The sequence below is a fragment of the Molothrus ater genome, chromosome 1 (assembly GCF_012460135.2).
Source record: "Molothrus ater isolate BHLD 08-10-18 breed brown headed cowbird chromosome 1, BPBGC_Mater_1.1, whole genome shotgun sequence".
In the NCBI taxonomy this organism is placed as follows: Eukaryota; Metazoa; Chordata; class Aves; order Passeriformes; family Icteridae; genus Molothrus; species Molothrus ater.
The window spans coordinates 92,471,335-92,499,147 of record NC_050478.2 but is presented as its reverse complement, the minus strand read 5'-3'; the positions used below and the strand labels follow the sequence as shown (position 1 = coordinate 92,499,147).

At 39.6% G+C, this 27,813-nt stretch overlaps 1 protein-coding gene across 3 annotated transcripts; it reads left to right on the top strand.

The window, feature by feature from the left end:
- On the top strand, positions 1-26,663 carry STX17 (syntaxin 17). 3 transcript variants are annotated; one of them, XM_036401639.2, is made up of 8 exons: positions 1-109; positions 5,519-5,700; positions 9,781-9,846; positions 15,932-16,148; positions 21,296-21,414; positions 21,500-21,550; positions 23,100-23,186; positions 23,870-26,663. In XM_036401639.2, exons 2-8 carry the CDS (start codon positions 5,578-5,580, stop codon positions 24,107-24,109), a joined length of 903 nt encoding a protein of 300 aa, XP_036257532.1. In that variant the 5' UTR covers positions 1-109; positions 5,519-5,577; the 3' UTR covers positions 24,110-26,663. The 3 variants fall into 3 exon arrangements, with proteins under 3 accessions (XP_036257532.1, XP_036257518.1, XP_036257524.1); XM_036401625.2 differs by having other exon boundaries at positions 15,929-16,148; XM_036401631.2 differs by lacking the exon at positions 1-109 and adding an exon at positions 216-267 and having other exon boundaries at positions 15,929-16,148.
- The last annotated feature ends 1,150 nt before the right edge of the window (positions 26,664-27,813 follow it).

Genomic DNA, 27,813 nt, shown 5'->3' with positions numbered 1-27,813 from the left:
GGGCCGCGCCCCGCGGCGGAGGGGGAGCCCAGCGCCGGCTCCCGCCCAGCGTCCCGGGGCCGCCGCCGCCGCCGCCCGCGGTCAGCGTCCATCACACGGCTGCCCCATGGTGAGGGGGTGAGGGGCTGAGGGACCGGGGGCGGGCGGGGGCGGAGGGAGCGGGGACCAGCGGGCAGCGGGGCTGGGGCGGCTCCACTTTCGCTTTCGCTCCCCGTGCCAGCGAGGCGAAGGGAAGGAAGGGCCGAGCCGGGGCCTGGCGGGCGCACGGTGAGCCGTGGGTTGGGCCCTGCCGACGGGGCCGGTGGGAGCCGCAGCGCGGAGCGAGCGCCGGGCTCGCCCGCGACTCCCGGGGCCGGGCCCTCGGCCAGGCCGCGGCGGCCGCCGCTGCCCCCGGCCCGACCCGACCCGACCCGACCCGACCCGACCCGGGGCCGGTGGCAGAGCGGCGGGGGCTCGTCCTGCTCCCGGCCCGGCGGAAGGGCTGAGGGTGCCCAGCCAGAGGTGCCCCGGCAGCGGCCGGGCCCGAGGTTCCCCCGCGGTCGGGTTGTGGGGTGTTGATCGGGACAGAACGTGTAACACCAGCTTGGGTTGTCTTGTTTACTTATTTACTTATTCTTCGCAGTGTGACAAATTGTTAAGCCTGGCATTGCCCAGGCTTTTAAAACTGTAAGTCAGGAAAAAAAGTAGTTTAGTCTGCTTGAAGCCTTTATGTAAGACTTGAAGACTGTCTTTATTTTTTATGCTTCTAATTTTTCACACTCACCTTGCTTTTCCAGGGCATGATACAGGCAGGGTAGGTCTCCAGAACCTGTTGGTCTTAAGCTGCACCAGGGGAGGTTTAGGTTGGACATCAAGAAGAATTTCTTCACAAAGGTTAATTGTATATTGGAGTGGGCTGTTCAGGAAGGTGGTGGAGTCAGTCCCTGGAGATATTTGAGGAAAGACTGGCTGTGCACTCAGTGCCATGGTCTAGTTGACAGGGTGGTGTTGATAGGTTGGAGTTGATAATCCCAAAGGTCTTTTCCAACCTAATTGATTGTATGGTTCTGGGGTGAGACCAGAGATGTAGTTCTGTTAATACTGAGAATTCAGTATTAGGGCTCTGATTGCAGGTTGAGCTGTTGTGGTTTCTCATGGCAGGCATCAGCCCACCGCAGACTTGCTCCACCGGTTCAGCTTTGTGCAGAAGGTGTTCACGTGTTAGTCATTAGGTGTTTTCTGCCCTTCTGCAGCTGGCTTAAACATACAAATCCAGGACAAAATGCCTGTTGTCTGCTCTGATTTCTCAAAATGCAGTCATGTGCCCTTGCCTTGCCTGGATCAAGTTTGTGTTGCCAGGCAAGACACTAGAGCAAAGATCTACTGGGAGCCACAGCCTGACATGTACAGCTGCTGATTCTGGGTGTTCTGTGGGAGATCCCACAGGTGTGTCCTGTTTATCTCACTAAGCAGTTTCATATTACTTTGTGAACACGCTGGGGCTGGCGACTGTGCCTTATTTCAGCATAACAAAGTTATTTTCTTTTGATTCATTTTAGAGACAAAAAGTAAAAGATGTAATTTAGTCCCTAAGTGCAGTTTGTCTGTAGCCTACCAGAGGAGTGTGTTCCTCACTAACTACAGGCCTTGGCCAAGTGGGCAATCGTGTCACTGCAATTGCGGGGCCAGTACCACTCTAGGAATTGTTTCAGGTCATTCTGAAAGGGAGAAAGCTGTTGTACGTCCTTGTATTCTAGTTTATTTTATTTACAGGGCAAAACTTTTTGGCCTTTCAACCCTTATCAACAAGGAATTTATGCTGGAGGTACTTTTTCTAGTGGCAATGGTTGTCTAAAGTGTTGTGAGTGAATTAAAATCAAATCAGTGAATTACATTGTGTTTCCCTGGGCAAGCAGAACTCCTGAGGTTTGTTGTCTATTGTCGTACTGGGTTTCAGGGGAGAACACTACGCAGTTTAACCAAAGTTCATGAGTATTAACATTTGAGGTGTGTTAGAGCATTTTCTGAAATTCATAACAAGTATGCTACCATACCTGGGAAGAATTTTACTTCTTGTTGACTGCAACTATGTGGCTTGTGCTGCTACAGCCTGCTTTGGATATGTCTTTTTTTATTTACCTAGTTGACTGAAAGTTATTCTGCATCTCAGTCTTGATCACTTCTGGGTTAGTGTTATTTCAGTCACTGATACTCAGATCCAAGGACAGAGGCAACTCGCCTTCGTAAGAAGCTGAAGCTGAGTGTAGTGTTTTCACTTGCCTGAGGAGAGTGGTTCATAGGCCAGACACGGCTGCTACTCAGAGGGATCCTGACAGGATGGAGATATGGGCAGACAGAAACCTCAAAAATTCCAGCGGAGGCAATAAGAAAGCCATGCACCTAGAACAGGTTGGGAAGACTTGATGGAGAGCAGCCTTACAGGAAGGACCCTGGTGTTGTGGTGGTTAGAGGGCTGGAGCACATGGCATTCTAGGAGAAACAGAGATGGGTTTGTTCAGCCTTAAGAGGAGGTGAAGGAAGGGGAGATCTTGCTGTTGTGGGTAGGAGCTGTAGAGCCAGGCTGCTCTTGGAGGTGCTTGACATTGGGAGCAGTGGGCACAAGCTGGTTTAGCTGCATGGAAGGTCCTCATGGTTGTGGTTTTGGTTTGGTTGGTTTGTTTGCTTGTCTTTAGCCTGGACAATAGTCAAACACTGAAGGAAGGGCTTTAGTGAGTGTGGAGTGTCCATCCATGGAGGTGTTAGAACTTTACTGGACAAAGGTCTGTGCAATGACATCTGATTCAGCTTGTACTGGATGGCATGTGAAAATCCTTGCCAACCTAAACTGTCCTGTTACTCTGTGATTGCTGAAAGAACAGGCGTTATTGCTTCAGAAATTAGTTGTTAAAGTCATGCTTAGGAGAACACAAGTCATGTAAAGTATGGAAGATTTCCTTGAAATTGCATCAGCAACAAGCAGAAATGCATAACGTCTATTTTATTTATTTAATGTTAATATGATATGAACGTTTAAAAAAGTAAGACGTTGCATTGATAATTTATGGCTTAGAATTTTTGTTGCAGAAGCTACTATACTATTTGAGAGAAAATTAATCAGGAGACCTGATGAGAATGTAAGGAGTTTTTATATTTCTTTCTTAGTTTTTCGAACTTGCTGCCCAGTGAATTTTAGGCAGCAGTATCTTTAAGAGTAGACACGGTCATGGAAGTTACTTTACTGTCAGGAAATTCTTAATGAGAAGAAAATGACTAGCCAGAGCTCTGCATGCAGCCAAGTCTTCAAAATTCAGAATTCAGATCATCAACCCAAGGCACATGGCCATTGTTTACATCAACTCTGCTTTCACTGTGCTCCAGATTGTAAGTCATCTAAACTATCAGTTTTGACTCTCATCAATCTCCAGATGTCATGAAAGGTTAAGGACAAAGTTGTGGTGAATTTAACTTCATCTCTGCTGTATTTCTTCTAAGACAGAATGGGCTGTGTGTTTCTGGGAGTTCATGTTGTGTTACACATTCGAAGAATTTGCATCAACACTTCTTCAAGATGATTCCGTATTAGGGAAAAGCATGATACAGCTATTAAATATCTTTAGGGAACCAATTTTTAATTAATTCTAGCTCATAAACTCATGGATTAGTGTATAAGCTGCCAGGAAATTAAATGTCTGTTTGAGGAGGAAGTACTGCAGTTTGGAGTATGATGCTTCTTATCTTTTGGACATTATAAAAAAAAAAATCAGTTCTACACACAGAATAGAGTTCAGCTGTGATCTGTGAGTGCCTCTTTCAAAAGTTAGGGACTGTAGTGACCAAAGTATAATAGAATGTATTTTTTATCAGCTTGCATTTAAACTGCTGTTTTTGGAATGGTGAAAAGAGTGAATCAATGCAAAAGGTATAAAGTTCTTTTTGCAACCTGAAAAGTGTGAGGTCACCCATCCACTGCATGTTTATTTGAAGGTTATTATTAAATGCCTTGGGTTAGAAGGGGATTTGTAAGGCTACTTGATAGTGTGTCTTTATAATTTGAAGTGGGTATGATTTAGCAATGACTGCAAAGTCAGTTGATGAAATAATTTCCTTTTGAGGTTCTGGAAAAAGAAAAGATGTGTCATTGAAACCTTAAAGATTGACTTCCCCTAACTTGGTCTACTCTCAGTAAGCATTCAGCTTTCCACAATTTTCAATTTCTTTGTTGATTGGGATAGATCAAAGGAGGAGAGTCTCCTGTTAGCATTCTGTTCTTCTGAAAAATGCAGCGTTGTTTTATTTTTAACTATCTTCCTCCCTATACCAGAAGTGCTTTCCCTTTCTTGCTGGAAGATGCTTCCCACTTGGCTGCTTTGAGTTTGGAGCAGGTTTGTAGGTGTGCTCCCTGCAGCCTGCACAAGAGGGCTGGGGCTGAACACTGAGCAGTTCAAAGACCCAGTGCCATCAGCTGGAGTCTGCCCCCATGTTCTCTCTGCCTGCAGGAATCACAGCTCTCACAAAAACACCAACACCCTCCCTCTGCGTTTTCACACGCTAGGCAGATGTGAGAAAAGTGATGTCTAATTTCACTGTTGATAATATGTGTGGCTGTGGAAAAACAGGAATGTTTTCTAACCTGTTAGTTCTGCCGTGCCTCACCTATACCAGGAGGAATATGCTGGGTTAATTAGTTTAAATCGATTTAGTTACTGAAAGAGGAAAATTGGGAAAGCTTTCTGATATGGTAGCTGAGGTACTTCAGGTACTTCCATATAACCAAGTTAGCACATGTCTTTTTACTGACACTTGTGACAAAACTTTCTCATAAGTGTCTTTTTTCCCCTTGTGCGCATGCAGCATGATGGAATTCCTTTATGTTACGCCTATGCTCTGTGGATAAATGCTATTACATACAATACTACACACCTCTTTTAGAGAAGTGAAACACAAAAATTATGTTTTACACTATGCAGGGAACAGAATTCAGGCTGCTTATGTGCCTTCTGGTCCTGCAAATATTTCAGTAGCCTATTTATACCCCTTGTTAGGTGATGCCTTAGTCATTGTCAGCAGGGAACATATGCAATTTGGGGTGCAAATCTTCATTCAGGAGCTCTTAACATTTCCAGGAAATGGAATTCCAAAATTAATTATATTCTGGTGTGTTTTCAGGACATGTTTTACAAATTTTAGGATGATTCTGAATGAGAATTGGCAATATGTGAATTCTGATCAATCAAAGCATCTAATTGGAAGGTTTTTTCCGAACCTTTTTATGTATCATTATGCTGTAAAACATTTGCCTCTGCGTTAATTTCTTAGCTGCTTTTTTCTTCTTGTTAGTGTTAGGTTTTATGAAAAATTATCCCCAAAGCCTGCAAATAAGTAGAGACAATACATTTAAATGCAAACATCCAGATATTAATACTTCTTAGTTGTAGGTTTGGGGGATATGTGATCATCAGAAAGACAGATTTATCTTATTTTAATTTCTTTAAAAAGTGATTCAGGTTTAACTTTCTTGTTTAATTTTTTTTTGGTTTAGGGGTTTTTACCTTGGTGAAGGTATATTGGACAACTGTTGACTTGAAAGCTGCTTTTAGGATGTCTGAAGATGAAGAAAAGGTTAAACTCCGCCGAATCGAACCTGCAATTCAGAAATTCATTAAAGTGGCAATTCCAACAGATTTGGAAAGGTTAAGAAAACACCAAATAAATATTGAGAAGGTTAGTGTTCACATTTTACTAATGTAGTTCTTTTTGCAGTATAGAAGCAGTCTCACTGAAAGATAATGTAGAGTTTTTGATGAGAAGTTGATGACAAAATGCTTTGATTCAAATTTGGCTAAAGATGAAAGTTCTATATTTGTAATTGTGTGCACAAAGGCCTTTACATTTGTAGTAAACACTGATGTTAGCAGTAGTTTGGTTGAAATACTTGTATGATAATTCATATGTTATATCTTTTACATGAATTTTAGCCATAATGAATGTGTTAAAGTACTTTTGTGAGCTGTCATGATGATTTTCTCTTCAATAGTTTTTGTAAAATTAACTTTCAGCCATGCAAACCAAACATCCCTAGAGGTAAAAGGATAATTTTATAGAATCTGATTCTGTTTATTTTACAGGCTACTTTTAAGCAAAAATCACTAATTATGTCCAATTGCTTAGAGCAGCAACATTATTTACTTATGATGAAGCCAATATCTCTAACCTCATTTCATGAATATTGATTTAAACCTTAGGTTCCAGAGATAGTCCAAACAATTAATCTCCTAAATCACTGTTTGAAGAAACTATAAAATCAATATATAATGAAATTTGACCTTGAATACACCTTTCCAGAGGAAGTGGCTACCATAAATTCATCATCATTTCTTCTCAACTATATGAGAGTCCAACTTTCTGTTGACCATTTTGGAAGACTTAAAAGCTATAGCCTTTAAGAAATAAGTTCTCTGTAATTCTTCTTTCTTTCCATGTTTTCCCTATGAAAATTCTTGTTTTCTATAGTACATTTTATAGATTAGATGGCCTTTCACTCCAAGAGGGAATAAAATGCATGTGTATCCAAAAGAGGTACAGATGTCTGTAAGTTAGATAACAGCAATTGACTTGGTAGTACATTGGTACTACACTTCCTGTACTTGGTAGTACAAGAAGGTGGAGATTTTGTTTGGCTTACTGCCCTAGACTTTGTGGGTGATATGCAACGATCCTTTCAAAAAAAAAAAAAAAAGTGCTGTAAGACACTTTTTCTCTCTTGCTTTCAAGAGAGAAAAATTTCATTTCATTGTTTCAATTTCATTTCTTGTACCCAGTTTAAAGGATGTTGCGTGAAACACTTTTTACCTTTGGCTGGGGACCATTGTTGTGGTGGGAATATAGGTCAAGGTGACCAAAATGAGAAATGAGGGTATCTGAATCTTCCTGCAGTCTTATCAAGTGTGGATGTTGGTGTAAGACATTTATTGAAGAGCTTCTAGCAGGAGATAGTATGACAAACTTTTGAGTTCTCTCGTGTGCACTGGATACTTTCAAGGAGAGGTGAAGGGATCCAAAGCAGAAGCATGAAAGTTCCTTTCTAAAGAGGGCTCTCAAGAGAATATTCATAGAGCAAAAGAGATTAAGTGTCTGAGAGTAACCTAATGTTTTATATTTTTACTTTATAGTTTATATTTTATTTTTATAGTTGTGGAATACAAACTATTTGGCTATAGCACAATTATGATTAAATTTCACAGAAATATGGAACTATAGGGTGATTTGAGTTGGAAGAGAAGCTTTAAAGATCATCTAGTCCAGCCCCCTGCCATGGGGTGGGAACATATTTCATTACATCAGGTTGCTCAAAGCCCCATCCAACCTAGGCTTCCAGGCCTGGGGCATTCACAAGTTCTCTGGGCAATCTGTTCTAGTTCCTCACCACCCCCATCAGAAAAAAATTTCTTATGTCTATTCTCAGCTTACCCTCTAAACATTTAAAAGCATTGCCCCTTATGCAGTCACTACAGGCCATAGTAAAACGTCTTTGTCTTTCTCCTAAGCCCTCTTTCTTTATGGAAAGGCTGCAATAGGGTCTCTCAAAAGCCTTCTCTTCTCCAAGCTGAACAATCCCAACTTTCTCAGTCTTTCTTCACAGGAGACCTGTTCCAGCCCTTGGACCATTTTTGTGGCCCTCTCTGGACCTGACATAAGAGGTTAGGATTCCATAGATGTTTTTAATTCCTGGACCTCTCTTAGTTTTACACATATTTGTTCAGGATAAGATCATAGAATGTTAGAGGGTTGGAATGGACCTTAGAGATCATCTAGTCCCAGCCGCACTGCCGTGGGCAGGAGCACCTTCCACTAGACCCAAGGCCTTACTCAAACTGGCTTTGAACATTGCCAGGGATGGGGGGGGTGCATCCATGACCTCCCTTGGCAACCTGTGTCTCACCACCTTCAGAGTAAAAAATTCCTTCCTAATCTCTAACCTAAATTTCCCCTCTTGCAACTTGTACCCCTTGCTCCTTGTCCTATCACTACAGCTCCTGGTGAAGTTTCCTTCTCTGGCTTTCTGGTAGGCCCCCTTCAGATACTGGAGGGTTGCAGCGAGGTGTCCACGCAACCGTCTCTTCTCCAGGCTGAACAGCCCCAGTTTCCACAATAAATAGTGTCAATACCATCTCTTCTCAAGCTTTACTATCCTTGAGGCCCCCAGGGTGAACACTGTCCAGGAGTGTGGCCTACTTTGTGTTGCATGACAAAGAGAAGTCAACAAGGAGGAATTCTCTGACCACGTGAATGTCAGTGCGTTAAGTCATTGGATTCTTTGGACTCGTCACTAGCATATTCTGAATTTTGAGGCAAAGTAATAAAACAATATATTAAGCAGATGAATGTGCTGAACATCTCTAGAAGAAATTATGAAGAGCAGTAAAGGTTTCCTGAGGAATTTTTCTTAACTGGATAACAGGATTTTTTTATTATTAGTTGTTTGGACAATGTATTATAGTCAGCTGAAATGAAATAGGTGGTTTTTCCCTAGAACCTCAGAAATTCCTGTTCCAGTACTCTTTGAGGGGTGACTAAATTGGAAGAGCTACTGTTGATACAGGGCTTTCTGTCCATTTTATTTTAAAGAACACTGGCAGTAATTTTAATGGCATAGCAATTTATTCAGAGGTTATCATTATTCAGTTTCCTGGAAGAATGACGTTAATCTGATTTTGTTGAACTCTAAACCTTTTATCTTCCATAGCCCTACGAAATCCTAACATGAAAGAACTTTTTGCTCTGAAAATAAGTAGTAACTTTAGATTTCTCCTTGTATTTCAGGAAGCTGAGTAACTTGTGATCCTTATTGCTGTGGCATCTAAAATGATGAAAATAATTATGGAAAGATAGAGACTACAGATAAAGTTTTTTATTGGTAACAAAGGTTATTAAGAAATTGAAGAATTAAACTTTACATAAAAATACCTTAGAAAGCATGGTAAATATTTTGCCTTGTTATCTAAATAATTAAATAAATATTCTAATATTATCCAATGTTGTAAATACATTCTTTGATAGTTTCAGTACACATTCCAGGAGTCACAGCTTCTACTTCTATTACTTTATTACTCTTTTTCATGCTGAAGTCTCTGTATCATTTGTGTCAACTGCCTGTAGCAGGCACTGATTTGTTTGATTGATGAAAAGCTTGATATGTAATAATATGCAGTTTTTTTGCCAAACTTGCTCTCTGCTAATGTAATGGTTAGTCTGGTCTCTGTCCCATGGGAAGTACTGTATGGATAGTTTCCCACTAAAATTAGTGGAGCCTCATGGAGGTGCCAGATCTGGCCTTGAAGGTTCTTGTAGCTGTATTTGTAACTATGTAGAAATGTTCAGTGTAAATGTAGACAGCAGCATTGTGTAATGAATGCCATTTTCTCTGTCAATAGTATCAGATACCTCATTGTCCTGTATGACCAATACTGTTTATCCACTATTCCACTCCTTTCTCCTTCTTCTGCCATTTGTTCTACTGCCCACCAAGTGATTTCTGCCACAGCAGTGTCCAGAAGCAATATCACTTGGATGTTAAAAACTGATACTGAAACCCTGGTTGTCTGTAATTCACTAAAATACATTGTACAAAATTTTTCACAAAATACATTGCTATTTACCTCTCTGATTTTGCAGTGGAACTGTTTATGACTCAACTTTCAGTTTTGGAAAATTAAAGTGATAATTTACCAAAGGTGGCTTTTTTTCCTGCATAGCCAGTTGATAAAAATAGCAACTCTAAGGAGTCCTTTTCCTCTGTTTTAGTATCAGAGATGCAGGCTCTGGGACAGACTGCATGAAGAGCACATCAATGCAGGACGAACGGTTCAGGTAAGGATATGAAAGTGGCTGTGCTGCTGATGGGGTTGAATTACAGACATAGTTCTGGTCACCTCGGGGATGGACCTTCAGAGAGACATACACTTGACAGGTGGGTTTGACAAGCAAGCACTCAGTTTTGTTTTGCTTCATTTAAAAGTTAGGGATTTCCTAATTGTGTCCTATGAGGCAAGTGCGGTCAGAAATGTTTCCATATTCTTGAAAAAGCAAAAGTTTGGAGACTGTGATCTTTTGCAAACTTTCCTCTTACATTATTAAATTAGAAGACAGCTCTTGCAATAAGGGATACTGCAACTTTCAAAGCATGATTTCAGACATAGAGAACATCTGGACTACTAGTTAGATGTGCACATCTGTTGTTAGGTACATGATATCATCAAGGAGGAAATACCAGCACATTTGTCAGCATGGGCATCATCTCAGTGACTTCACTCATGGTCATCCACAACTCAGCAAACAGGGAACCATACACTGTTTCTAAAAATATATAATGTCTTGATGAAAATGATGTAGAACCTCAGCCAAACATCAGCTAAATAGCACACAGGCAAAGTAGACTGTCAGTATAGAAGAACACAAGGACCACATCTGCAGCACAAAGTTTGCTGAGGCATATGTAGCATCTGGTGTCTGTAACAGGTGCATGCCAGTGTTCTGGGGACAGATGTGTGTTGGCCAGGAGAGGTACCTTGTGTTGGATTCACAGGTGTGGTTCAGAGGAGGGACCTGTCTTTGCTACTGTAAATGACCTACACTGCACATGGACGGGCAGGATTTGCCAACACAGGTGGCGTAGTCTTAAACCATTGCTCACAATTCTAACACTGTGAATTCCCATGTTTGTTTCAGTGTCTTAATGACTCTTGTGGGAAATTAGAACAAACTAAAAATGAAAAAAAAACACCACCAAAACCAGCTCACCTCAGAAAGAAGAACTTAATCCTGACTGAACAACAGAATTAGATAGTAGGCAGAGCTAGAGTTACATGTCATTTTTGAAGAATAGTGAGCTTTTTCTTTAGTGTAGGTGATATGATGTGACACATAAAATCCAGTTAATATTCCTGCTCATTGGAGGTTTGAGTGTATTTTGATTTTTCACCAAGTACTTTTGAAATTTTAATACAAGTTTATTCTTCATATTCAAAGAAGCTTCCAAAGGTGGAAGTTCTGTTAAAACAGTGGCATTTTAACAGGTGTGGTGTAGTAAGCATATATTTGCTTATGTCTGTTCTCTAATCTATTTTCATATCTGAGTTGTGGGAAAGGCTTCTCTTGTAACTTTAAATTACCAGTATCATTTATTTAGCAAGACAAAAATCTATCAATAATTACAGAAAAAATAATTGTGTTGAAGATGTTATTTTTAGATATTTTAAGTGGTTTAATAAGAAAACTGCTTATATTTCTCTAGAAACATTTGTATTTGTCTTGAATCTAAAGCTTGCTGTTTTTACTTACACTCAAAGTAAATTTTCTTAGGTTTTATTTAATGCTTATTGCTTCTAGCTCTGGATACAGATCTAGATGCAGTAAAGTGGTTCACATTCTGATACCCAGAGAGCAGAATAAGTATCTGGGTCCATGCAAGAAGAGCAGACTGGCTCTTTGTTTTAATTAAATAGTTAGGAGTCTGGAGTACTTGATAATAAATTATATGACATGTAGAATGTGTTTGCCGTAAGCTGTTTAAATGTTTACTGATGGACTTGTGATCTGTTTGTTTGCAAAGAAATCAGATTAATTATTGTGATACCAAATGTTCTCTGCAGCACACACTTTGCTCTCAAAATTAGATGTTGTAAAAATACATTAGGAATCCCTAAGTCAATATTGACCCAAGGCATCCGCCACAGGTTTTAGACAAATATATGCACAGCCATTCTACATTTAATCCATGTGCACATAATTACCCATTTTTCTGAATTTTCAGTTTACCCAGAATAATTACTTCTGTTGTAATTTTGATGATGGTCAAAATTATAATAGAAGTATAGATGAGTGCAAATCTGTTGCTCTGCTTTCAAGTGACTGGATGACATTAAAAACTTCTATAAAGGAAGGTGAAGAAAACAGATAAATCTTGTACTCTTTCACATGAAGAGACCCTTTCAAAAATATTGAGAAAATAGCTCTTGTTTATCATGTATTAGTTTTTCTGAACATGCTCTAGTATATTTTCATTTTTAGGGACAGTCCATGGACTTATAATGTTAGAGCCTGAATGAATTTGCAGTTTTCTAGGCTTTGTCTGCATACATGCTGACTGTACCACACAATTAGTTAATTACTGCAAGGTTTAAGCTAATTTCAATGAAATGGCAGTATTTTGTTGTAACATCTAAGGACTGCCCTGATCATTTTGGTGGTGAGAGGAAGGGAAATGGCACAGGTGCTAGAAAGGACATAAGATATTAAACTAAAAAAAAAAAAAAGGAAAAAATGCAGTGGATGAACAGTCTGGCTTTAGTCTGTATTCAGCCCACAAAAAGAGACTCTGTTCTGCAAAACATATTTAGGCTGACATAGTCTCTCCACGTATTACTCTAACCTGGAAAACTGCTTGAAAAATGTTAATCTATTTTTTCTATATGGTTTCTAGTTCAGCTGAAAATGGTTTACAAGTTAAAGGTGGTTTCTGATCAGCTCTTTTTTGCATAAATCTTCAAAGCTCAGGTTGTTGGCTCAAGGTGTTGTATGGCTCAGGTCTTCTGTAACATTTCTAAAATGATCCTCAGGTACCTCTCTGGCATACTGTGTAGATGTGCTGTGAGGGCATGAGGAGTAGTGTAGAAAACTTTATTTCTGCAGGAGATTCTTTGTGGTTTCAGTGAAGGATCATGTAAAATCAGGTCATTATTGCAGCCTGTGGCCATCTGCAGGGTAAAGATATCCTTAAACTCAGTTCCTTTGACCTGAGCCAAGAATTTTTTAAGACTTGAGGCACACGGAGTAGAAGTGAACTAACTGATTGTGTGGTAGTGGTCCAGAAAAGCCAGATAACTTAGTGAGATATATAAACAGGAGAGCAGTCAGTGTGGTCTCTCCTACAGTCTCTTCAGTCAGCAGTAATAGGATTCCAGGTAGAATAGTCTGTTCAGTTTGGGCACCACACTTCCAAGGAAGGCATGAAGTGAATAGGGAGAGACCACTGAATGCAGTCAGAAATTGAGAGAACAGGACTTCTGGTAAAGATCAAGAAATCACTTATTTTGCCCAAAGAGTGTCCAAGAGCATCCTGCTGTCTGTCTGCAAATGTAGAGGATGGTTGCAAAGAGGACAAGGCTTGTCCTTCCCTATTTTGCACAGAGAGGATTAGAAGTACCTGGTTTAAGCTGAGGCCAGAGAGATTTCTATTCAACATAAGGAAATGCTATAGTATACTGAATTCTGGCACTGAGGTATGAAGAAGTTTGTAGCTCTTCATGCAGAAGTCCTTTTAAGATCAGATTAGATAAACAACTGACAGAAATAATGTAGGGACAGTGGATCATGCATTGAAGGGATAGCTTCCCAAGGTTTTCACCAGTTCTCTTTTCCTACAGTTTTTGTGAGAAAGCCATTTGAAACAGAGATTCTTGTTTGATTTTGGAAGTTAATGGACCAAAATTGCAATTGTTATAAAGAAAAATTATGTGTCTTTTGGGTTGAATTTGGAGAGTGCGAAACTCTGAAGTCTCCACAAATGAAAAGAGAATTTTATATTACCTTCCTTGCTAAATAATCTTGGTTTTAAAAGTGCAATCAGTTGAGATGAAAGTGATACACTTTCATGCTTTACCTAGAAATTAAACACAGAGCCATTAAAATTATTCTGAGAAGAAGTCACAGTCATTTGCATATCCATAACATTTGTGATGTTACACCCTGGTGAGCTCCTGGGATGTGACTCCTCACAGCAGGGCTGAACTTTCCTGCTAGGCTGAATCCATTCACCTTCTGTTTAATTGACAGTAATTGGAACACAAGTCCTCCCTTCAAAACCACAAAGGAAGAGCTACTAAAATTAAATTTTACTACATAGGCTAATATCATCATCTGATTCCTCCATCTTCTTGCTTAGAAATATTTCTCTTTGATAGCAAGGTAATAATGAGCAGTGGAAGTGAGGATCTGGTTTAGCCATTCCTTAGGGTATTTCATACCTCTTTAAGCTTCTCTTCAGGATCTGTGCAAACTCCCATCAGCCAGTTGTGTTGTGTTGGTCACTGCACAAACTTGTGATTTGCCCCAGCAGCAGCTGCAGTGGTTCAGATCCCAAGTAGAACTACATTTAAACTCAATTTCAACTGCAAAATTCTCCTTTTTCTTTAAAAGAAAAAGAAGCTGCTGTGGAACCATTGTTATCTCACCCCAAACTCACTGTTGTCACTGTTTCACTAGTTTTTGTTTGTTTGACATGCCTTTTTCTTTTGTCTCCATTGTTGCCAAAGGCAGGATAATAGAAATAATTTTCTTTACTGAAATAAAACAGCATGATCAACCTCAGTCCCTTGCGTATAGTTCTAGAAATTAGAGGATTGAGTGTTGTGTTTTGATAGTCCCATTTTGTTACTTAAATGAAATTCCAAGATTCTATAAAACAAGAATTTTGGCACACGGTGCAGTATGAAAGTGGTGACGTTCTCCTTTTCTGGGTACATAGGGGCGCACCATGGGGGGAAGATACCAGGAAGCACGAGGTGGACTGAGATGAGGAATGGATTAGGAAAGTTACTGGCTACCATGTTTCTAATTCAGCTCAGTGTCTTCCACAGTTGGGGTTTTTTTGTCTCTCTTTCTTTTAATCGTCAATCAGTGGTTTTACCTGAGGTTAGTCTTGAATAATGCAGCCTAATTTGGCTAATAGTACTCTTAATTTAAGCATACAGTATAATCTAATCTAATCTTAGTAATTTGCCACATGATTTTAACAAATCAATAGTTCTTTCTTTGGAAGCTTGTGCAACAGGTTGTTGAATAATTTCCTTCCTTCTTCTCTAATTATATTTTCTACTATTTTTTTATAAATACTAAAAGCAATTAATTACACTAGTGTATATAAATAAAATTAGTTCCATCTAGATCTTGCTTTTCCAGATTGTCAATTTTACCTCTCTAAGCATTATCTGTACCTGGTTTGTATTCTGGAAGAAAACCTTTCTATTTCTAATCACTAATTGGTGTCAATCCATTCTCTTGCTCTGTTGTGAGAAGAGTATTCAAATTAATTGGTAAATAAGTGACAAAGAATAGAATTTATTGTGTCACTGTAAAGTAATGCAGATTATATATATATATATACATATTTAATAATTAGATAAAAACTCTGTCCTAAAACAGTAAGTGGTGTAATTTAAACTGTAAATTTTGTCCTTTCATTTGTAGGAAAAGAAAATTTGTGTGTATTTTTAAAGCCCAGGCAATTAAAAGCCCCTTTATTTTTAATGCAGAAATAATTTATCTCATGTGAAAGGCCTGTACACATACTCTTGCTAGTTGTGAACAGTTTATATCTCCTCAGAAGTCTTGAAACTAAAGAAGTATTTACATGTTTTATTAAATTTGATATTCCAATCAAACAAGTGTATTTGTTGTTCATCTGAAAAAAAAAAAAAGGCAAAAAGTAATCCTTCTCCTTTGTCCCTGAAGTTGTCTTCACAAAATGAAAGTTTTGGGGTAGTTGGAGGTTATGAATGACTGTATCCTGAGGTCCTGTGATCACCACAGGCACTTCTTATTATAAAAAAAGCAAATTTCGAGAAGCACTCACTTACTTTATTCAGATATTATTGCAACTTGTGTAAATATTTTGGCAAAGACCTAAATTGACCGGAGAAACAGAAATAACTTGAGCAATTACACAATGAATTAATTAGTTAAATACTTTAATTGAAACCCAAAATAAAACAAACTGACTTGGAGAAGTAGATAAAGTACAAAAACAACAACCAGAAAAATTCAAAATAGTGGTGGTGATGGCTTCAAAAATGTTTCTCCCTTGATTATAAAGATAATAGGTGCTTCCCAGGCACTGAAGGCATCTGGTGTTTTCACACAGTCAGCTACAAAATAACTCTTAATGCTCTTGCAGCAGCTCCGTGCCAACATGCGAGAGATGGAGAAGTTGTGTTTGCGAGTCCGGCAGGAAGACATCCCAGTTCTGCAGAGAATGATAAATCCCATTAAAGAGGAAGCTTCAGTTGCCATTAAGGACTTCCTGCAGCTGCATTCTGAATCTGCAGAAGAACTTAAAAGGCAACTCAAAGGACAGGAGGATGCCTCTTTAACCAGATCTGCAACTCTAGGAGAAGGTAGTAGAATTTAATTTCTGTATTTATTGTATCTCTGTCATTGTATCCTGTATGCAATTTCTCTGACCAGATACAAATGAAGCAAACAAATAAGATAAATGAAGTAAACAAATAAGATTTCAGTTGAAGAGTACTGTTAATGAAGAAGTAGATTTCTTTCCCTACACCACACTTTTGCCATGCCCTGTGACTGAATTTTGATAAGCAGAAAATGCTTGAATATGTTAAAAAATTAAATATCTATGGCCTTCTGTGACAAAGGTCCTGTACCCTTGGATCTTGAAATAGTGGACTTTTCCTAGGAAGCAGAATACTTTCATTTATGTTTCATGGTAGCTTGGCTTCTTTTGTCCCCCCTGAAAATCACTTGATCTTGTGCAAGTAATCATTTTGGCCATTTTCATTGAATTAGTGAAGAAATACCAGGAAGATTTTTATATGACAGATGATGTAATCCAGCATTGATGAAATATATGGAAAAAGAGAAGCAAGTTCCTAGGTAAGGAAGAACATCTCTTCCTTTAACATTTTAACTTGCTAACTGACAAGAAAGGAGTATAAATCCATTTAAATAAAAGATTTTGAAAACACACTGTGACATGCTAGAAATCAGATATGTTTGCTGGTCTTCCCTCCTTTCTGTATAAAATGTCTTTTGGTCTTTGTTCTACCATTCTGTCTTCAGGAGAACTCTCTGTTATGCCCTGGTGCTGGCCAGTGCTCTCTCCTGATGATCTGTGAGAAGGTTGGTTCCATCAGGATTAAACCCTTCCCATATCTGTAATTAGATTGCTACAGTAGCAGTATTACTTAAAATGATCTGAGCATTTCATGTGTCCTAAAATTGAAAGAGCATTCTCAGGCAGTAGCACTGTAGAAGAACCTTCTGTCAGATTTGATTTCATGACCATTCTTGTTGCTGCATGCAGAACTACAAGAACTCTTTTCAAGTGTGATTAACAAGCCAGTGAGCCTCGTGGTTGAGCAGGGAGAAAAGGAGAATTGACAACCGGGCTTGCTTTCAAAAATGTCATGTGCAGTAGTATCAGAAAACCTTGTGAACATGAAGATAAATCAGACACAGTCTGAACCCCTTGGGTTAGAAGGGACCCTTGAACCATCATCTAGATCCAAGCTTCCTGCCATGGACAGGGACACCTCCAACAGACCAGGCTGCTCAGATCCAACCTGGCCTTGAACTCTTCCAGGGATGGGGGCATCCACAGCTTCTCTGGGCAGCCTGTGCCAGTGCCTCACCACCCCCATTGTAAAAAACTTCTCTTTTACAAGGCCAGCAGAACAGACTGAATTGGCTTCTGACATAAAAATCTTGACCTCTTCAACACCTTCAGCATGTTGTAGTTAGTTGTTCAGTAGTTTGTTCTAATATCTTTGTAGATTTCAAAGTCTCTTGCAGTCCTCTGGGACCACCTTATTCAAGTTCCCAAAAATATGCTTGACATTTCAAAGGCTATTTCTTAAAAATGCTCTAGAGTGAATTTCATCAAGCCTTCAGACCCCAAATAGGCCTAGCTCATCCAAATATTTTTAACCTGTTCTCTTCATGTTTCAGCCTCTCTCTTTCTTTCTTATTTAAATTAATTGTATCAAACACCTGCTTAAAGCCACCTTTTTATCTGGCAATGCACTTCCACATCCCTGGTCTTCCTCTAACTTCAAAAACATTCACAGGAACTTCCTTGCTACCATTTATGCCTCTTGGTAGTTGCAATATATTTATGTCCTGGTCTTGCTGATATTAACTTTCCATGCTTCTATGTTAACTTGTACTCATATTGTATGTCAAATTCTTGACATCCAGGGCATTGAAGAGCTCTTGCTTAAGCCATAAACTACTTCCTCTGCATCAGGACAATTTAAAGTCCTCTTCAGCAGAGCCTGTTTTTAGTGTCTGACAGCACTTCTGCAGTCCTTTATCTTTTAGGAACTTCTTCTACGTAATTTCTATTAATAGTTTTACCCAATTTGTTGACATCCTTTTTGTAGAGAGCTCATTGTTTTTGATATTCAGTGATTCCCTTCGTATATATTGGCCATTACTTTCAGTCTCTTTGTGTGCTCTTCTCTGTTATGATCAGAACTAAACTTAAGATACCTCTTCTGTTGGTGACTTTCTGCAGTTGTTCTCAGTTCATTCCAATATTTCATTGGAAAGGCTTTCTTCTGGCTTACTGCTTCTGTTTTTTACACAATTACATAGGTAGCAAATGGGAACTAGGGTTTAATTTCAAAGTACAAGACTGTTTCTGAAATCTGAAATACCTTTGAACTACAGAGGATATTGAGAATAACAGCACTTCAGAAGGACAAATAAATTTATTAGAATGATGAAGATGAGAAGAACAGAAAAAATATTACAGGAATGACAGGCATCTGCAAATCTGCTCAGGAATGTGGAAATAATTCACCCCATTTAAAGTAAAACAGACAGGCAGACAACTAAATACAATTAAATAGTTTTTTTTTTCAAGTTTGCCAGCCTGTGCAAGCAGCCTTGTTGAATTGCTAACCCAGACACAGTGTATTGCCTATTCTTTTGTGCTTAGAGGCTGCAGTCCTGAAAGCAAATCTTGGCTGTTGATCTTAATCAAAGGAAGTTCAATACGTGCCTGTTCTTTGTAGCATGTTGCTTCCCATCTGCTAGAGAAGGAAGGAGTTTACAAATTCAAATCTCCCATTTAGAAGGCATGTCAGTGATATGATACAGTCCCTTCCCCCATTCACCATCCTCAACTGAGGGCCAATAGAAATGGAATTTAATTGCATATTAAACAAATATTAACAAAAGGTGAGACTCCACTCTTAAAATTACTAAAATCTTTTAGGCAACATATTGGATCTTCCAGAGCATTAGATTTTTATCTCGAGTGTAATGAGGTGTAAGGCTCCTCTGTGAAATCTGCAGAGGTGTTTTGTATTATTGTATTTCTGTGGAGATGCTGTATAAATGAGCTGGTAGAGTCACTTCCATTCTCAATTCTATTAAAATTGGTTAGACTTGATAAAAAGTGAAGTAGTGAATATAAATTTCTTGCTCATACTTTCAGCCCAAATGTGACCACCTCTTACCCTTCCTGTTCTTTACCCTAAAGTGAATAAAGAATTTTCATGCGGAATTTTTTCACTGATTTTTAGTTACTACAAAATAATAACATCTAACCTACTTACGGTTTTAATTGCTTTGGAATGCGTGTCATGCAAAACCTTGATTTTAGAACACTTTCAAGGATATGCTTTTCTAGAGTAGGTCAGCATAGACTGTTAGGAACAGACCCAGAGCAAGGTCTTGGGAGGAGGTAGCTTTGCTTAGTGAGATTTTTATTTTGCTTTTGAATTATGAATACTTTAATTATAACCAACTTAGCATGCATGTGGTTGATTAGGGAAGAGTACACCTTTCTGGGCAGAAAAAATTTTATTTTGAAATAGGATTGTGTAGGATTGAAATGAAATAAGACCCTCAGAACCCGTGATAAATGTCAGAGTATGTGGCAGAACAGTTTTCTCAAAAAATGCACACATTTTGATATATAATTAATTATATTGAAGGGGAAAGGAATATTTTAGAACTGAGTATACAACCTTAATTAATCTGAGGTTATTAATCAAAAATATGTTCAGGAAGAACAGGTGATGATTGTAGAACATGAAGTGCCTTCCGTGTCTGGATTCTTAAAGGAAAAGGGGCAGAAATAATTAAAAAGAAAAACAAGCCCAAGTCAAGCCCCAAAATTGCTTAGTGCATTCTTGTTACTCTGCTCACTTAGTAATTATGTGTAAATATCAACTTCATTCATGTTAGACTTCTACTGAACTGAGAGTAGGAAGATTGGGTCCTTCATCTATTTTGAGATATTGGGATAAAAATGTTGAGAAATGGACAAATGTTATGAAAATGTATCATTTTTATTTTATCTTAAATTAATTCCATTAATAAGCATGCACTGATTTTTTTAAGAATATGATTATTTTTATTTGTTTTCCATTGGACATATCTGTTGTTGTAACAGTTATATAATATTATTATCGTACCTTGGCACAATCGTTGGATCTAAAGATTTTAATACAATATTTACACTTTAGTATTGTTAGATGTATCTAACCAGCCTTCCACTTTCTCTTGGGACTGCCTTCCCAAGAAAGGTAACACCAGTGTCCTGCTGAAGGAGCGATCTCCCTTCAGAAATTGAAGTTGTTTGAATTGAGATGATCTTTGCACTGTGTTTACATGTACACCTTCTCCAGTCTGCCTTCCAGACCCCCAAGCTCTTCCTCAGTCCTTGTATTGACAAGCCAAACTTGTTTGTTATTTTTCTTTATTGCCATTCAATTTGTTGTCCACAATTACAGGCATGTCCATGACCTCTGCAGTGACTCTGGAGTGGGCTCTGACTGGAGAAGGGCTGTGTGAGCCTGTCCATGTATCTGCTCTCCCCAGTGCCACTCAGTGTCTGTCATTCCCCGTTTTTACCACCATACTTTGTCCAAATGCCTTCTGCATTCAGCCCACGTGATTTAGGGAAGAACATACTTGAGAATATCTTGTGTACAGCACTGAGCTGCAAATGTCTGCCATCCTCACAGTACCATTTACTCAAATGATCCAGCTTGGAATGCTGGGTACCACATTACTTGGGTTTCACTGCTTTTGCTTTGAAAGCTTTTTCCTCCAGCAGCTTTTAGTTCTCAATGGCTGGAAATCAAACCAGTAGCATGATAATCAATCATAAAATGAGTAACTGTCTGTTCAGTTTTGGAAGCACAGTGTTTTTATGTGTTGTACGTAAATGAAAAGTTTTTGTCCCAAGCCCAGTTTTCTCAGCCTGGTCGATACAAAATGAATTAAATGACCTTGAATTCAGGAGTATAATTTAGTATCATTTCAGGACTGGTTGTGAAAATGTGCTGATAGAAATGAATCTATTTCTTTGTCAATAACATCCTTTTAAGAAACTGTGTAGTGCTGTAAGGCATCTCCCTATATGATCATTTTTGGGGCTGTTGCTTGGCTTGAATTAGTTTAAGTATTAGGTTACCCTTGAGAAGCTTCAGGAACAAGAAATTCTGCACACCACCTGCATCCTGGTTCAGTGCATTTATTTATAAACATTATGTTTCTCATTCAGAAACTTTATATAACACAGAAGTGAAGGATGGCTCCCAAAGTTTGATCCAGATCTACTCCCGCCTTCCGGAAATACCTCAGGAAGAAAATGCAGCTGAGTCCTGGGAAAGTTTAGAAGGGGTATGTTGGAACTCCCTCCCTGCCATGGTGGTGCTCTTCATTTTAGCAACTGTCACAGAATAACATTTTTTTTTTTTATTTGCAGGACTTGGTTGAGCTCAGCCAGTTGGTGACTGAGTTTTCCCTCTTGGTCTGTGTAAGTATTAATTCTGCATTCTGTCCTACAGAGTCTCCTACAAAAACAGGGTGCATGGGTAACTCCCAGGTAGGGTTGGGTGGGGACTAAAACGCTGAGGATGTATCTCTCCTGTGATTCAGGCTCTGCCAACCTGACACTTTGAGGAGGTAGCAGCACTCTTTCAGCACTTATGCTGGGAGTTGCTCCCAAATTCTTGTCAGTGGAACAGCTGTGATGTTCCTGCCAGTGCACATGGCCACGAGCTGATCCTCAGCAGAAACTCTGCTGTGTTGATTGCAGACTTCTACCCAGGTCCTATTAGTTTTTATAATTTCTAATTGTAATGGTGGTGACAGCTCTTACTGCACAGGGTGTGTGTTTGTCAGGTATCTTTTCTCACTTAATCAGGAGTGCTAGAAAAATCCTCACTGTTACCATGCCTTTTCTCTGTTCTCACTGCATTGCCAAAATGTCGGTTCCCAATGTTAGTTCTTCCTGTGCCATAGGGAATTTAAATGCACAGTTCTCATCTCCTAGGAGAGTTCTTAATCTCCTTGCTATTGGGTTATTAGGGATAAATAACCTAGCTTTTATCTTTTCTGCTGAATATGTGCTGCTTCATCTATACAAAAATACCCAAGTAAGTACCATTAGACTGGAGAGGAACTGCAAAAATGTCATTCAGTATTCTAAAGGTAAAAGGAAGAGGTCCTGTTCCCAGGGCTTACTGGATTTCCCACTTAACCATCATTAGATATAATAGCAAGCATTTAAGGTGGGTGGACTGCATTGTAGATGAATACCAGAGCTGTGTATTCAGCAGTTTCTGACTTAGAAAGAGGCAAAAAGTTCAGAATGCCTTTTATTTTAAGCTGAACATCAGCCATCTCATTATTTTGTGACATAAAACAGCCTGCGTAGATTAGAATAAGAACAAACTAACCCACAAACCCCTTTATCTTCTGCTCCAGTGTTCCCTGGGAGAGACTGCAGGGGAACCTGACTGACTGCATTTGGAGAAAGGATGGAATGTTTTTGTAAAATCAAACAGTAAAATACAGAGCAACATCAAGTGTATTTTCTGTGCTGTCACTATTTCTGAAGTCATTGTTCTATAATGTCGTAATTAAATACTTCTTAGATTTTTTGATGCAGCTTTGTATATTGAAATTAGTACTGATCTTATAAATGCCCTTTATAGAATTTTTTTTTGAACGTGAGACTCAGCAGGAAACAAAACAGGCTACTTTGGATTATTTTTCCTTTTGGACTGTGAATTCCTCTATCTATAGGAAAGATTTAGAAACCATTTTGCGTTGTTTTCTCTAACTGCAGCAAGACATTGTTTAATATCCACCCCATATTATTACTTAATAGTTTAGATTTTTTTGAAGTTAGTCTGTAGCTTCAGCAGAGTTTAGCAGATGCTAATCATGGAGCACCACTAAGGCTGCCGGGTGCAGATGAAAGCTGCTGTGGGGCCCTGATTACAGGCATTAAAATGGTGTGTATTGGCTCACTGCTGCTTCCCAGCAGGTTCCCTCACTCATAATTCCTTTGCATCTAGTCCCAGCAGGAGAAGATTGACAGGATTGAAGAACATGTCAACAGTGCTGCTGCGAATGTTGAAGAGGGAACCAAAAACTTGGGGAAGGTAGGGATCTGCTCCTGCTGGTGAATCAATGGTGCTCTGCCTCCCAGCCACCCTCTGTATTAACCCCATTGATCTGCCGTCTTTAATGCTGAGGGAACCAGCAATTAAGGAAATAAAGAAGAAATGACCCACAGGTAGCAGGGAAAAAAAAAATCAATCTCTCTTGTAATTTTCTATCACATACAGGCTGCTAGGAAATACAATTATTTAATTTGGGGGGGCCTTTGAAACACTATTCTGATGGAAACTTTGTTTTACCTGCAAAGACAAGTGCAGTCAGTGACTGGCTCACAAGAATCACGTAAACATTAAACAAGAGGCTGATCATAACCTGTCATTGCCATCCTGTTCCATGTCAGTTGCTAAATAAACCCCAAAGCTGCAGTCAGACCCATCACTGAAAAATCTGAGCATTTCCTCAGTTTCTGATTTGATGTAAGGATGGTGACCAGGTAACACCCAGTGTACACAGCAGCTAGAACCACATGAAAGGACTTGGTTCACAACTGCATACACAAGACAGGATTTTGAATTGGTTTTAGCATGTTCTGTCATACTTTTTCTAAATACTAATTTGTAAAGTTTATTTATCACTGAGCATTCATGTCATTGCCAAGAGCAGTGAGGGGAAAATGCACATCACCACAGGCAAGTATTCTGACTATTTTTTTTTTCCTTTACAGGCTGCAAAATACAAGCTGGCAGCTCTGCCTGTGGCAGGTGCAGTCATTGGTGGAGTGGTGGGGGGTCCTATTGGTCTCCTTGCAGGCTTCAAAGTAGCAGGAATTGCAGCTGCACTTGGTGGTGGGATTTTGGGCTTCACAGGTGGAAAATTGATACAAAGAAAAAAACAAAAAATGATAGAGCAGGTCTCTTCCAGCTGTCCAGAGCTTTCTCACCAAAGTGCCAAAAAATCCAGCTGAAGTATAGATTCATTATGGCCAGGAATAACAGTGTAGTAGCTGAGCTAATGACAGACTTGCAGCCTTGTGCTTTATATACAAGGCTGAGTTGTGTGAATTTTGATGACAGTTCTGCTCCTTGGGAGGGCTGAAAAAGTCGTGTCAGAATTTCTCTTTTCAGACACGGTGACATCAGTCCTTTGAAAATTATATGGATAACTTTTAATTACATAATTCTTAGGTAAGCTATATTCACAGCTATAATAGTGGGTGACAGGTGCTTCATGCCAAATTTGCACAAAGTGTCTTGCAGACAATGCAAAGAGATACTTGGAAAATCCTAGTGCTTTCCCATAAATGCCATGAGAAGCTGGAGCTTTTATTGTAGAGCTCCAAAGAAAAGGAAATAAATGCCATCATTCTTTCACACTTATCGTATTTTAAATTTACCTTAATTTATGTGGATTCACAAATTCTTCCTGTTATTCCCCAGGATATGACCGACTATGCCTGTTTAATAATACACAGGGAAGCATGTGCTGTTGTAAGAAAAGGTGAGAATGTTGAGTGAGCAAAGTGAAAAAAGTTATGTATATATCACATCAGCACTGGAAGCAGCTTCTCCCCTTTTCAGGCAAGGCAGTTGATTTGTAAACTCCCCACCTGGCTCAAAGTGTAGTTGTGAATTGAGCAGTCTAAGCAGCAACCCTGCAGCACTGCTACTGGAGGGTAGTAATTTTCCATAGCTGTTGAGCTCCTTGGCTTGTCCTGAGAACACTCTACAGGATGAAGAGCCAAGCTCTGGCATTCTGGACGTGAAGCCTCACACATGGAAGCAGCACTTATTGCAGGATGTTGCCTTTGCTTCTCCTGGAGCCCAGAGCGCCCTAGTGGGAGAGCTGAACAGCTTCCCTGGAGGGCAGTGCTGCAGCCAGGCCCACTCCTTCCACAGGCTGCTGTCCCTCAGGCCAGCAGAGAAGCAGTGAGGGAGGTCCCTTCACACCAGCAGTGCCAGCTGGCAACCCCAGAGGTGGGGACAGGGTTGAAATGTCAACCTGATAGAGCTTATGGCATAAACCAGCCTTGTTTGGGCAGCTGCACTCTTGCATTGCTCTCCAGTGCCAAAACTTCTGCTTCCACCCACACTGCAGTGTAGCTGCTCAGCCTCTTCAAGATTTTGGGACATGCTGTGAAGCCTGTATGGGATGAGATGCTGGCAGTGCTTTTGCTTGCTTTTTATAGTGGACACCTGTTATCTTACTCTCCCTAAGAAGCCTTTTGCTTCTGGAGCTTCGATTGTTAAATGCAAAAGTGTTAATGTGTTATTATTGTCATATAATTGTACAATCGTCACATAATTTACTGTTCTGAACATGGTCCTACCTCCACCCTTTCAGGACACTTCCCACACTACTGCTGCTACTGTTTGGGGGAACAGAAATTGAGGTTGGGAAGCCAGTTTTTGAAGTTTTTAGATTGGTCAATTCATCCTGAGCTCTGCTTGAGTTGTTTTCTTAGGTGCACAGTGAAGTCAGTATTGAGATAAGGCTCCCTAGCAGGGAACATGGTCCAGGGCAGTGTACTATAGAAAGAGCTCCCTTTCAATAAGCAGTACTTTGATATCATCACTGGAAATCACTGTCTGCTAATGACAGATGATGGGGTTTTGTGCCTAGAGACATTGTAAGCAACTGTTAGTTACAGCACAAATAACTTCTTCTAAGCAGTGCTTCCTTATTACTTTTAAAATACTGAAATTGCTATCAGCCAGAGCATTATGTCTATTTTAAGTAGGTCTGAGATTCAGGGAAACAATGTGTGCAAGAATAGTTTTCACAAGTAATTGCAGACATTGTCAAAACTGCATGTGTTAAAGCCTCGGTGCCTGCACTGGTAAAATCAGCTGGAGTGCAAAACATGACCTGAGTAATTCCGCTCATTTGCTTCTGACAGGCAAAAAGCCCTTTCCTTTCAATGCATCTACTTCAGATGTAAACACAGTTAATGAGCTTGTAACAACTTCATAGTGAGGCTGTTCATTCCTTTGATATTTATTTTCTACATTTAAAGGAAGACACTAAGGAAAAAAGTGTTCTTAATCAGAAAGTGGTTGATTTTTTGTATGATCTTCAAATGTGCTCTCTGCTTTCCTGCTGTATGCTGTGAAACCTCGTGCATTTAAATGACAACAGCCACATCTGCGATGTTGTGGACTCCATCCTCTCCCCCCAAACTGGAATAATGCCAGGACAATCTAAATTCGAAAGACGGAATTCCTGCCCCAGCTTATACAAATTCAGCTTGGTGTGCACTCATTTTATGAAATGTCTACTACAGAAACTATTCTTCCCCCTTGCATCCTTGTGGAAGCAATTTGAAATCATTGTGTACACACTAGATGTGGGAGACTGTTATTTAAGCTATGATATTTTAAAATAGGTGGATTATTTACATATGCAAAGAAACATCAGCATGTGAGTAACCAAACTAGCAATTAAATTGCTAGGCATGTTACTCAGAAGAATTGTAAGATATAAATAATTCTTTCAGATGAAATAAAAGTTTTTGCCTACGAGACTGGTTGGAGCATTTATTGAGAACACCAGGGTTATTTCCTTTCAGCATCTAAAAGATTAATCCCTCCCAAATTTTACATTATTAAAATAATTGCACTACCAAGATACAAGAATCCTGTAATGAGTTCCCAAACACATACTTCAGCTATCGAAATATTTACATTGACTGAAATGAATAGAAGTTCCTAAAATGTCACAGGCATCCAGTAACTCATACACACACAATGGCTCAGAAATGGACTCAAGTTCAGTGGAACACAGTTTGGAATGGTTTTGTTCCCTAAGGGGATAACACTAATATTTTTGACAACTTCTCCTGGAAAAGCTGTGAGAAGTGTTAAAGGGAGTGGGAAGTTGAGCAGCAAATGGTTAAAACCACAGATGCAGATGTTCAGAGTGCAAGGGCTCAATTTGAAACACAACTTGGATTTTGACAAGCACTTTGCTTTCTCAGGTAAAGGCTCAAATGCCCCTCAGCAGAATGGGCAAGCCCAGCTCAGCTTTAGCTGTTCAACATCCTGCCTGCAAAGAGAAAAGGGACTTGAGCACTGCTGCAGCTGGGTCAGTGGTCATCAAGAACTCAGGAGTATCAGGTCTAACTCCAATGAATGCACCAAAATTACTTGAGCATGGAACTGTCATAAAACTCTTACATCTAACCCTCAGCCTAGTGCTGGGGATGCCAAAGCTCTGGGAGAAAGTCCTTACCCTTAAAATCAAACTTGAATTAAGGAAGGGCAGAGGGGGCTCATCTCTTGCACTTCCTAGCTGAAAGCACCAGCCGGTGGACTGCTGGGTGGATGATGATCATCTCTCTTCAGAAAGAGAAGTTTAGGTGTTTTCCACCAAACAGCAGTTTTAAATCCCATTCCTCCAAGAATCTCAAGGAAAAATAGGAGCCTCAGAGGAGTAAGGTAAGTACTTGCAGGTATCATGTAAGAATTGCATAACACAGACTTGCAAATAATAAGTGTCAGCCTTAAAACCACACCCTGCTCACATCTTTTGATTTCAGCTGGAAGGCAGTATGACTCAGCTGCCAAAAATGCTTGATTTGTGATGAGATGGAGAATGGGACAGGAGAAGACCTGGCTTTCAAGCATTTTATGTGCACTCCAAAATGCAGATTCGCAAAACCAACAAAAAAGT

Coding starts and splice junctions, on each gene's coding strand:
- STX17 (XM_036401625.2), top strand. CDS start 5,578: ATGTCTGAAGATGAAGAAAAGGTTAAACTCCGCCGAATCGAACCTGCA. Junction 9,847..15,928: donor ATGCAGGACGAACGGTTCAG/GTAAGGATATGA, acceptor ATGCTCTTGCAG/CAGCTCCGTGCCAACATGCG. Junction 21,415..21,499: donor CCTGGGAAAGTTTAGAAGGG/GTATGTTGGAAC, acceptor TTTTATTTGCAG/GACTTGGTTGAGCTCAGCCA.